Source organism: Phyllobates terribilis, unplaced genomic scaffold (assembly GCF_046119375.1).
Source record: "Phyllobates terribilis strain yellow unplaced genomic scaffold, ASM4611937v1 Scaffold_2__4_contigs__length_985480577, whole genome shotgun sequence".
Taxonomy (NCBI): Eukaryota; Metazoa; Chordata; class Amphibia; order Anura; family Dendrobatidae; genus Phyllobates; species Phyllobates terribilis.
In genome coordinates, this window is record NW_027362762.1 from 61143089 (window position 1) to 61155909 (window position 12821).

The following is a 12821-nucleotide window of genomic DNA, read 5'->3' on the forward strand; positions in this document are numbered from 1 at the left end:
TATTATAGTAGTTATATTCTTGTGCATAGGGGCAGTATTATAGTAGTTATATTCTTGTACATAGGGGCAGTATTATAGTAGTTATATTCTTGTACATAGGGGGCAGTATTATAGTAGTTATATTCTTGTACATAGGAGCAGTATTATAGTAGTTATATTCTTGTACATAGGGGGCAGTATTATAGTAGTTATATTCTTGTACATAGGGGTAGTGTTATAGTAGTTATATTCTTGTACATAGGGGGCAGTATTATAGTTGCTATAGTCCTGTACATAGGAAGCAGTTTTATAGTAGTTATATTCTTGTACATAGGGGGCAGCATTATAGTAGTTATATTCTTGTACATAGGGGGCAGCATTATAGTAGCTATATTCTTGTATATAGCGGCAGTATTATAGTAGTTATATTCTTGTACATAGGGGGCAGTATTATAGTAGTTATATTCTTGTACATAGGGGGCAGCATTATAGTAGCTATATTCTTGTATATAGCGGCAGTATTATAGTAGTTATATTCTTGTACATAGGGGGCAGTATTATAGTAGTTATATTCTTGTACATAGGGGGCAGCATTATAGTAGCTATATTCTTGTATATAGCGGCAGTATTATAGTAGTTATATTCTTGTACATAGGGGCAGTATTATAGTAGTTATATTCTTGTACATAGGAGCAGTATTATAGTAGTTATATTCTTGTACATAGGGGCAGTATTATAGTAGTTATATTCTTGTACATAGGGGGCAGTATTATAGTAGTTATATTCTTGTATATAGGGGGCAGTATTATAGTAGTTATATTCTTGTACATAGGGGGCAGTATTATAGTAGTTATATTCTTGTACATAGGGGGCAGTATTATAGTAGTTATATTCTTGTACATAGGGGCAGTATTATAGTAGTTATACTTTTGTACATAGGGGCAGTATTATAGTAGTTATATTCTTGTACATAGGGGGCAGTATTATAGTAGTTATATTCTTGTACATAGGAGCAGTATTATAGTAGTTATATTCTTGTACATAGGGGGCAGTATTATAGTAGTTATATTCTTGTACATAGGAGCAGTATTATAGTAGTTATATTCTTGTACATAGGGGCAGTATTATAGTAGTTATATTCTTGTACATAGGGGCAGTATTATAGTAGTTATACTCTTGTACATAGGGGCAGTGTTATAGTAGATATATTCTTGTACATAGGAGCAGTATTATAGTAGTTATATTCTTGTACATAGGAGCAGTATTATAGTAGTTATATTCTTGTACATAGGGGCAGTATTATAGTAGTTATATTCTTGTACATAGGGGCAGTATTATAGTAGTTATACTCTTGTACATAGGGGCAGTATTATAGTAGTTATATTCTTGTACATAGGGGCAGTATTATAGTAGTTATATTCTTGTACATAGGAGCAGTATTATAGTAGTTATATTCTTGTACATAGGGGCAGTATTATAGTAGTTATACTCTTGTACATAGGGGCAGTGTTATAGTAGTTATATTCTTGTACATAGGGGCAGTATTATAGTAGTTATATTCTTGTACATAGGAGCAGTATTATAGTAGTTATATTCTTGTACATAAGGGGCAGTATTATAGTAGTTATATTCTTGTACATAAAGGGCAGTATTATAGTAGTTATATTTCTGTACATAGGGGGCAGTATTATAGTAGTTATACTCTTGTACATAGGGGCAGTGTTATAGTAGATATATTCTTGTACATAGGAGCAGTATTATAGTAGTTATATTCTTGTACATAGGGGCAGTATTATAGTAGTTATATTCTTGTACATAGGGGGCAGTAATATAGTAGTTATATTCTTGTACATAGGAGCAGTATTATAGTAGTTATATTCTTGTACATAGGAGCAGTATTATAGTAGTTATATTCTTGTACATAGGGTGCAGTATTATAGTAGTTATATTCTTGTACATAGAGGGCAGTATTATAGTAGTAATATTCTTGTACATAGGGGCAGTATTATAGTAGTTATATTCTTGTACATAGGAGCAGTATTATAGTAGTTATATTCTTGTACATAGGGGCAGTATTATAGTAGTTATATTATTGTACATAGGAGCAGTATTATAGTAGTTATATTCTTGTACATAGGGGCAGTATTATAGTAGTTATATTCTTGTACATAGGGGCAGTATTATAGTAGTTATATTCTTGTACATATGAGCAGTATTATAGTAGTTATATTCTTGTACATAGGGGCAGTATTATAGTAGTTATATTCTTGTACATAGGAGCAGTATTATAGTAGTTATATTCTTGTACATAGGGGACAGTATTATAGTAGTTATATTCTTGTACATAAGAGGCAGTATTATAGTAGTTATATTCTTGTACATAGGGGGCAGTATTATACTAGTTATATTCTTGTACATAGGGGCAGTATTATAGTAGTTATATTCTTGTACATAGGGGGCAGTATTATAGTAGTTATATTCTTGTACATAGGGGGCAGTATTATAGTAGTCATATTCTTGTACATAGGGGCAGTATTATAGTAGTTATATTCTTGTACATAGGAGCAGTAGTATAGTAGTTATATTCTTGTACATAGGGGGCAGTATTATAGTAGTTATATTCTTGTACATAGGGGGCAGTATTATAGTAGTTATATTCTTGTACATAGGAGGCAGTATTATAGTAGTTATATTCTTGTACATAGGGGCAGTATTATACTAGTTATATTCTTGTACATAGGTGCAGTATTATAGTAGTTATATTCTTGTACATAGGAGCAGTATTATAGTAGTTATATTCTTGTTCATAGAGCGCAGTATTATACTAGTTATATTCTTGTACATAGGGGCAGTATTATACTAGTTATATTCTTGTACATAGGGGCAGTATTATAGTAGTTATATTCTTGTACATAGGGGGCAGTATTATAGTAGTTATATTCTTGTACATAGGGGGCAGTATTATAGTAGTCATATTCTTGTACATAGGGCCAGTATTATAGTAGTTATATTCTTGTACATAGGAGCAGTAGTATAGTAGTTATATTCTTGTACATAGGGGGCAGTATTATAGTAGTTATATTCTTGTACATAGGAGCAGTATTATAGTAGTTATGTTCTTGTACATAGGAGGCAGTATTATAGTAGTTATATTCTTGTACATAGGGGCAGTATTATACTAGTTATATTCTTGTACATAGGTGCAGTATTATAGTAGTTATATTCTTGTACATAGGAGCAGTATTATAGTAGTTATATTCTTGTACATAGGAGCAGTATTATAGTAGTTATATTCTTGTTCATAGAGCGCAGTATTATACTAGTTATATTCTTGTACATAGGGGCAGTATTATACTAGTTATATTCTTGTACATAGGGGCAGTATTATAGTAGTTATATTCTTATACATAGGGGCAGTATTGTAGTAGTTATATTCTTGTACATAGCGGCAGTATTATAGTAGTTATATTCTTGTACATAGGGGCAGTATTATAGTAGTTATATTCTTGTACATAGGAGCAGTATTATAGTAGTTATATTCTTGTACATAGCGGCAGTATTATAGTAGTGATATTCTTGTACATAGGGGGCAGTATTATAGTAGTTATATTCTTGTACATAGGAGCAGTATTATAGTAGTTTTATGCTTGTACATAGGGGGCAAGTATTATAGTAGTTATATTCTTGTACACAGGGGCAGTATTATAGTAGTTATATTCTTGTACATAGGAGGCAGTATTATAGTAGTTATATTCTTGTACATAGGGGGCAGTATTATACTAGTTATATTCTTGTACATAGGGGCAGTATTATAGTAGTTATATTCTTGTACATAGGGGGCAGTATTATAGTAGTTATATTCTTGTACATAGGGGGCAGTATTATAGTAGTCATATTCTTGTACATAGGGGCAGTATTATAGTAGTTATATTCTTGTACATAGGAGCAGTAGTATAGTAGCTATATTCTTGTACATAGGGGGCAGTATTATAGTAGTTATATTCTTGTACATAGGGGGCAGTATTATAGTAGTTATATTCTTGTACATAGGAGGCAGTATTATAGTAGTTATATTCTTGTACATAGGGGCAGTATTATACTAGTTATATTCTTGTACATAGGTGCAGTATTATAGTAGTTATATTCTTGTACATAGGAGCAGTATTATAGTAGTTATATTCTTGTACATAGGGGCTGTATTATAGTAGTTATATTCTTGTACATAGGAGCAGTATTATAGTAGTTATATTCTTGTACATAGCGGCAGTATTATAGTAATGATATTCTTGTACATAGGGGGCAGTATTATAGTAGTTATATTCTTGTACATAGGAGCAGTATTATAGTAGTTTTATGCTTGTACATAGGTGGCAAGTATTATAGTAGTTATATTCTTGTACACAGGGGCAGTATTATAGTAGTTATATTCTTGTACATAGGGGCAGTATTATAGTAGTTATATTCTTGTACATAGGAGCAGTATCATAGTAGTTATATTCTTGTACATAGGGGGCAGTATTATAGTAGTTATATTCTTGTACATAGGGGGAAAGTATTATAGTACTTATATTCTTGTACACAGGAGCAGTATTATAGTACTTATATTCTTGTACATAGGGGCAGTATTATAGTAGTGATATTCTTGTACATAGGGGGCAGTATTATAGTAGTGATATTCTTGTACATAGGGGGCAGTATTATAGTAGTTTTATGCTTGTACATAGGGGGCAAGTATTTTAGTAGTTATATTCTTGTACACAGGGCAGTATTATAGTAGTTATATTCTTGTACATAGGGGCAGTATTATAGTAGTTATATTCTTGTACATAGGAGCAGTATCATAGTAGTTATATTCTTGTACATAGGGGGCAGTATTATAGTAGTTATATTCTTGTACATAGGAGCAGTATTATAGTAGTTATATTCTTGTACTTAGGGGGCAGTATTATATTAGTTATATTCTTGTACATAGGAGCAGTATTATAGTAGTTATATTCTTGTACTTAGGGGGCAGTATTATATTAGTTATATTCTTGTACATAGGAGGCAGTATTATAGTTGTTATATTCTTGTACATAGGGAGCAGTATTATAGTAGTTATATTCTTGTACATACGAGCTGTATTATAGTAGTTATATTCTTGTACATAGGGGGCAGTATTATAGTAGTTATATTCTTGTACATAGGAGCAGTATTATAGTAGTTATATTCTTGTACGTAGGGGGCAGTATTATAGTAGTTATATTCTTGTACATAGGAGCAGTATTATAGTAGTTATATTCTGGTGCATAGGGGCAGTATTATAGTAGTTATATTCTTGTACATAGGAGCAGTATTATAGTAGTTATATTCTTGTACATAGGGGGCAGTATTATAGCAGTTATATTCTTGTACATAGAGATAATATTATAGTAGTTATATTCTTGTACATAGGAGCAGTATTACAGTAATATTCTTGTGAATAGGGAGCAGTATTACTGTAGTTATAGTCTTGTACATAGAGGCAGTATTATAGTAGGTATAATCTTTTACATAGGGGGCAGTATTATAGTAGTTATATTCTTGTACATAGGAGCAGTATTATAGTAGTTATATTCTTAAACCTATGGGCAGTATTATAGTAGCTAACAATATTTATTTTCTTTAATTAATCTGATGTTGTTTTCTTGGTAAATAACTTTTTTTACCCATCATTAGAAATGGGCAAAAAAGTAAAGTTACATAAATGTCGGGGTCCTAACAGTAGGATATCTAAAATTAGCACTTTCTTTCAGGGCCTCCCTAGAATGTCTCTGTGTTCCTCTAGCTCCTCTCTAGAATGTCTGTATGTTCCTCTGGCTCCTCCCTACAATGTCTGTGTATTCCTCTAGCTCCTCCCTAGAATGTCTGTGTGTTCCTCTAGCTCCTCCCTAGAATGTCTGTGTGTTCCTCTAGCTCCTCCCTAGAATGTCTGTGTTCCTCTGGCTCCTCCCTAGAATGTCTGTGGATTCCCCTAGCTCCTCCCTAGAATGTCTGTGTATTCCTCTGGCTCCTCCCTAGAATGTCTGTGTATTCCCCTAGCTCCTCCAAAGAATGTCTGTGTGTTCCTCTAGCCAGGGCTGTAGTGTTGGTAATCCAAAGCTCCGACTCCTCAATTTCCCTGACTGCCCACTCCAGCTTCGACTCTACGACTCCGATTCCACAGCACTGCCTCACTACTGAGCATGTACATAAAGTGCTGCACAGGTTTATCTCAACTAAACTAACTAAAAGCCTAGATCCTTAGATCAGGAATAGTACAGACATTTTTTGGACATTTCATAACTTTTCCAAATTCTTATGAAAACATTTACAGCACATCCTGCATTGAACTACTGTACCAATTTATTATATAATTTAGGAGTCAGTCCATCTTATACCGACTCCAGCTCCACCAAATTGAACTCCGACTCCACAGCCCTGCCTCTAGCTCCTCCCTAAAATGTCTGTGTTCCCCTAGCTCCTCCCTAGAATGTCTGTGTGTTCCTCTAGCTCCTCCCTAGAATGTCTGTGTGTTCCTCTAGCTCCTCTCTAGAATGTCTGTATGTTCCTCTTGCTCTTCCCCTCTCCATAGAATTTTAAAAGCACCAACTGTCATCTCAATGATGGGAAAATCTGTTTTCACTGAATATAGATTTTACCAGTCAACTGAGAATGAATGTTGGGCTTGTTCCACTGTGGAACCTGTGATTTTTGTCTGGTGTCCTGAATCTCTGGATGGAACTTGATTGCTGTTCCATTTTTAATCGATTTGTGTTGCAGTTTTCATAGGTCTTGAAGCTGATTGGGGCTTTTCCAAACATGCATAGTGAATGTCCTAACCTCATCCACATTTTGTAATCCGGTAATATCCATTTGTTAGATGAGTCAGTCTCTTGTGTTCAGGACGCCTCCTGCTTTATGCCTGTTCTTTGTGTCCATTGTGTCACAAGGTAAAAAAAATAAAAGAACATTTTTCACATCTACCTTTTCCTTTGTGCTGGCCTCTGACTTGCAGCTGTATCCTCTCTTACAGCCAAGTCTCTGCGTTTCTGCTGAAATATTTGCCGGGAAATAAACAGTAATAGGAAAAAAATGAAGCGCCTCGAACAAAGATTTCTCTTAACCCTTTTTGTTCAATGCAAACTTTTAGAGTAGTTTCAAAAAATAATTGCTATTAGTTTTTTTTACTTCCAGAAATATTTCTTAAATTTAAAAGGTTAATCTGGTATCGGAAAACCTCCTGTCTCCCAGCTGCAATTCATTAAAAATAAATAAATAAATAACTAAAGGAACTTTACTCACCCTCCCCGTAGTGTCAACTTTGGCACAGCTGCTGAGGTCATTGATTGGCTGCAGTGTTGTCACCGGGATGTCAGCGCTGCAAACAATAACAGACACTGGAAACAACAGTGGAAACTTAGTGCTGGACCAGGGGAGGGTGAGTAAAGTACAGTTTGTTTGTTTTTTAAATTAAACTATAGCCATGGTTGAGGAATTTTTGTGAAATTCAAAAACCCCTTTAATACTTTTGTTACTTTGAAGGTATTTTTGACACTTTCTCTTGGCTATGATGTGGGCTGTGAATGGGTTTTATGAAAAGTTGTGGTATATGCAGTCAACCGGTGACTAGCATCAATAAGGCATATTGTGAAATGAACAATTTTCACATCTTGATATGATTATATATGACTGTTTTTTGATGCTATTTAAAGGGAATTGGTCAGTAAGATCAATCCCCCCAAACCGAGATATATGGGCATGCTGGTGTTTGAAAGCTAATTCTTCAACACCTTTATATTTTTTATCTATTGCTGCATTCCCCGAGAAATCAGGATTTTAAATCATATGGAAATGAGGCATTAAATTCTCTGGGTGTGACCGAGCTCTTCCAGATCCTCTGCCTCCTGAGGTTGTTTCCCTGTCGAGCTCCAGCCTCTTTAGCTTGATTGATAGCTTACTGTACCAAAATGTACCAAACAATAAAATCTGACTAAAGAGGTTGGTGCTCGGTGGGAAAACAACTTTAGGAGGCAGTAGCTCAGGAAGTGTATGGTCACTCACAGAGCACTTAAAATCTCATTTTCATATGAGAGAAGATGCTAATTTCTTGGGAATGCAGCAACAGATAGAAGATATAAAAAGTGTTGATTAATTTAGCTTTCAAAGACCTATATGCAATTGTAATGTGATTTGGGAGTGAGTGGTTGATCGTACCAATAGATTATGAACATAGGAAGTAGTGGTGCGTCATATGTCAGCTTCCTGACTTTGATGTGGACTCAGTTCCTGAGCCCGCATCTTTGCCTACAGATGATGGCTTTGTCATTCATTCATCATCTGCATCCAACTGCCGTGGGTGGAGCACTGATCTAATGCTGATAGGTTGTCATGATAGTCGGGATGCCTTCTGAAGACCCCCGTGCCTGTCTTTACGGTACTCCATGGCTGGCATTCATAGGAGACCTTGGCAGTACTAAAGCACAATCAGATGATCACTGACATGCGCTCTATTCAGATGTGGCTTTGCAGGATCAATCGATTGTTCCTACTGATAAAATCTGTTAAAATAAATGGTGTCACATAATCACATTCCATTTTCCTCCCTATATATATTGATGGGCCTCATTCAGCTGTGTAAGAGTAAGGCTGTTTTAATGTCCATAGCAACCAATCACAACTGAGCTTTCAATTCTTAAACTGCTCTAGTAAAATGAAATCTGTGCTCTGATTGGTCACTATGGGCAACTTTGAGAAGTGAGGCCTACAGAGTCTAGTGAAGCCTGAATGGCAGTTGTACGTCTACAATAGCCTTTACTTTTGTGTGATTTTTTTTTTTTATACACACAGGCCTCATTTATCAAAACTGTCTAAGAGTAAAAGTGTCTTTGTGGACTATTAGAGCACAGCTTTAATTTCTTAAGACCCTCTGTAAAACTTGAGCTCTGATTGGTTGCAAGGAGCAACAAAGACAGGTTTGCTAAAAGGGGACCATAAAGCTTTTTGTTGGTGGGAATGGGCTCTACATTGGATAGTGGGGCTAGAAATATATCACTGCCGGAGACTTTGATTGTGGGATATCAAAAGTTTGAAACGTACAAGGATTAAAAGGGTTGTTCCCAACTTGACAAGTTTTCCCTTCTCCATAACTTTCTGATCGCTGAGGTCCAGCCATGAAGACCCCTCTGATCCTAAGAATGGGGCTGTGAAAAGTCCCATTAAATTGGAGCAATGGCATCGCAAGTGCGACCCTGGATTGGTGAGGGTTTCAGCGGTCAGACCCTAAATAATCAGCAAGTTACCACTTGTCCTGTGGAGAAGAGTTGCCCACCCATGGGGACCCTTTTATGTATTTGGGGCTAAAAATAATTTTTACGATTGGGTTTAATTAACATTTTTGCACCGTTTGCCTCCTAAAGCCTTTATGTTGCACTGTTTAATGCTGGCTGCAGAATGAGTTAACTGTGAATCTATCAGTGAGCTCATTATCATGGTCTGACAGGTAGTTTGTAAAGCTTCAGTCTTTTTATGACCTTCTGTGCTGATTTCAGACCACAGACCACATCAAAGTAAAATGTGCAGGGAAACCGAGGCTGTAAAAGCCAAACTGTGGCAATTTTTTTTTTAATGGAACACAATTACAAAAATGACTTCTAATTCCCAATGTATACATTGAAGTAAGACAAATATTGTCTTAAAAGGTGGACAACCCCTTTAAGGTTAATTAATTTGCTTTTAGTTAGTAGCTTAGTGAATGACTAAAAACAAATATGTGATAATGTCAGTGGATGACTCTACAGAGAACATCCAGATTATGCAGTTGTTTGTAAAATTTGCAGAATTTTTTGCAAATTGTGATAAAATGTTTTTTTATTGTTTTGGTGTTACAATAGATTTGTCATAATTTCAAAACTACATTTTCAAAACCTTAACTTTGCGATTCTGTTTTAGGAGAGGATTACTGACAATTTACATGGCCAACCAGGTAAGAAAAGAACTTGTTTTAAACTTTTTTTTTTTTTTTTAGCTTTTATAATGTTTATTTGCATGCAGAATAGTATATGTTTCCTGCTTGATACTTCGGTATAGGATCGTGAGGCCGAGCATACACTGCAAACAGTGTTAGAGCACGCTTAGATTATAAAAAAGAAAAGTGAATGTTCTACACAAATGTGCGCCATTCTGGGTTTTTTTAAAATATTTTTTTTTGTGTCCAATCGTGTTTGAGGTCATACGATTTATTTCCTTCATCATGTAAAAAGATTAAGAGCCTGATTCATCTTTTTTTCTTTTTTTTTATAAAGTCCCTTTTCTTTTTCTTTTTTTTGTTTTGTGGTTTTTGTTGACTTTTTTTTGTGCAAAATTCTATGTGGTTCTTGAATTTTATGCAAAGTTGAAAATTCTCTTTATTTTTGTCTTTTACCTTTTTTGTGCCCTCTTAGAGCAAAAAGTTGCAATCAGTACTAAAATGTCTTGACTTTACAAAGTGACAATTGATGAATCGACGGCAAACATCGGAAAAGGAAAAAGCGAGACCAGATTGAAAGAAAAAAAAAATATATATATATATAATAAAAATAAAAAAAACATGTAAACACTATATAAAATAGACTTTAAAAAGTTGCAAATTAAAACAAGATTTTTGAGCACGTAACGCCAAAAAAAGTCACAAATACATTAACGAATCGACCCCATAGAAATCAATATTATCTTTGGTGGTCCTTAACTTTTTATTCTCGGCCAGTTACACCTATATGTCGGCATGGGCTATTGTAGATGTAAAAGTCTCGCATACATTTAGTGGTTTGGCTAATATCAAGGTTGGAGATAGACCAGGCCGCTGCTATGGGTATCATGTAGAGAGTGGGTCAGTTCTGGTTCTTTGGAAAGGATGATCCTAGAACTACAGGGCTAGAAAACAGTCTTCATTTTCCCTGCAGCGCCCCCCACAGGGGAAATTAAGCATTAATAAAAAAAAAAATATCATATACTGTCGATAGTTAAAAAGAATAACTCATCCCCTTTCTAGCAGGTGTAGTCAGGAACAGTGCTGGTGTTACAGGATGTCCTAGTCTTTGGCCGCTGCTCTCTGCTATGTTCATCTTGTCTCTCAGGAGTATTTCACGCACGACAATATAACAGATGTTTCTTTCCGATGAAAAATAGAAAAGTAAAAATGAAGGCATCCAAAAGAAAAAAAAGTTCATTCACCAGAAATATCTTTTTCCTTTCTTTTTGTCTCTTCCTACCTCTTTCTCTTTCACCTTTCTTCTCTCCTTCTGTCTTCTATCACTTTTTTTTACTTTCCTCTCTCTTCTTCTTTCATCATTTTTCCTATATTTCTATATCTCTCTCTTTTTAACTGCCTCGCTCACTTTAAGACTCTTACTCATTCTTTCTTCTCTCTGGCTTACATTCCTTACTGCCCATCTGTATGTTCCTCTCTTTCCGATTCTCTTAATATTACTGCCCCTTCTTACTTCTCAACCTTTATCTCTGTCTTTCTCTCTTTTCATCTCTCTCACCTCCTCTTTGTCTCTCTACATCTCTTTTACTGCACCCTTCTTACCTCCTCTCATCCCGTCTCTGACTTTCTCTCTCTTCATCTCACTCACCTCCTCTTTCTCTCGCTACATCTTACTGCCCCTTCTTACTCCCTCTCAAGCCCTATCTCTGCCTTTCTCTTTTCATCTCTTTTACAGCCTCTCTGTCTCTCTAAATATCTCTTACTGTCCCTTCCTACTCTCTCTCAAACCCTATCTGTCTTTCTCTCTCACCTTCTCTTTGTCTCTCTACATCTTTTACTGCCCCCTTCTTACTTCTTCTCAACCCCTATCTCTGCCTTTCTCTCTACATCTCTTTAAATCCCCCCTTCTTACTCTCTCTCAACCTCTATCTCTGTCTCTCTCTCTCACCTCCTCTGTCTCTCTACATCTCTCTTACTGCCCCTTTTTACTTTTTCTCAACCCCTATCTCTGCCTTTCTCTCACCTCCTTTTTGTCTCTCTACATCTCTCTTACTGCCCCCTCCTTACTTCCTCTCAACCACTATCTCTGCCTTTCTCTCTTTTTATCTCTCACCGCCTCTCTCTGTCTCTATATAAATCCCTCTCACTGCTTTCTCTTTTCTTCTCACTCTATCACTCTACATCCATTCTACTGTAATCTCTTCTCTCGTTCCCTCTATATCCCTTTTACTGCCCCTCTTTTTTTTGTTTTTTACATCCTTTTTACTGCCCCTCTATTTTCTCTTGTCCCTCTACATCCCTTTAAAGGGAACCTGTCACCATGAAGATGCAGTCCAATCTGCAGACACCATGTTCTAGAGCAGGGGAGATGAATAGACTGATATATAAATTTGTGAGTAAAGTCACAATATAATCTGTGTTTTAATTATTTATTCTCTGTTCTTTTTGGGGATTTTGGGTCCATTGGGCGGTCTCATCAGTTGCTGACAGTTATTTTTGTATGCACTATTATATAAATAAGCTTTCAGTCACCGATGGGACCGCCCACTGGACCAAAAATCCCAGGAACCGCCAAGGTTTGATGATTAAAACATGGGTTATATTGAATCTTTTGTTACAAAACTATATATCAATCTACTCAGCTAAAATCCCTGCCTCGTTATGCTGCAGAAAACATTCACCAAATAATAAAATTGTGGCTTGCCCTATCTATGTAGCATAATTTCACATACTGCAATTGAAATATCCCTTTAAATGGAATCTATCAACAGGATCAACCCTCCTGGCCATCTATATGGGCATATAGTTTATAGGAATCTGAGTAAAATGACCCCTTGATATCTGCGATCCAATGTTTTATTCTAGAGAAATCCACTTT

General features: G+C 35.7%; 1 protein-coding gene across 1 annotated transcript in view; it reads left to right on the forward strand.

The window, feature by feature from the left end:
* TMEM135 (transmembrane protein 135) overlaps positions 1-12821 on the forward strand; it is a 433297-nt gene that overhangs the window by 142807 nt on the left and 277669 nt on the right. Inside the window, exon 4 of the mRNA XM_073662037.1 lies at positions 9928-9961. Within this exon, the coding sequence (XP_073518138.1) occupies positions 9928-9961 (34 nt within the window). The remainder of the gene's footprint in view (positions 1-9927; positions 9962-12821) is intronic.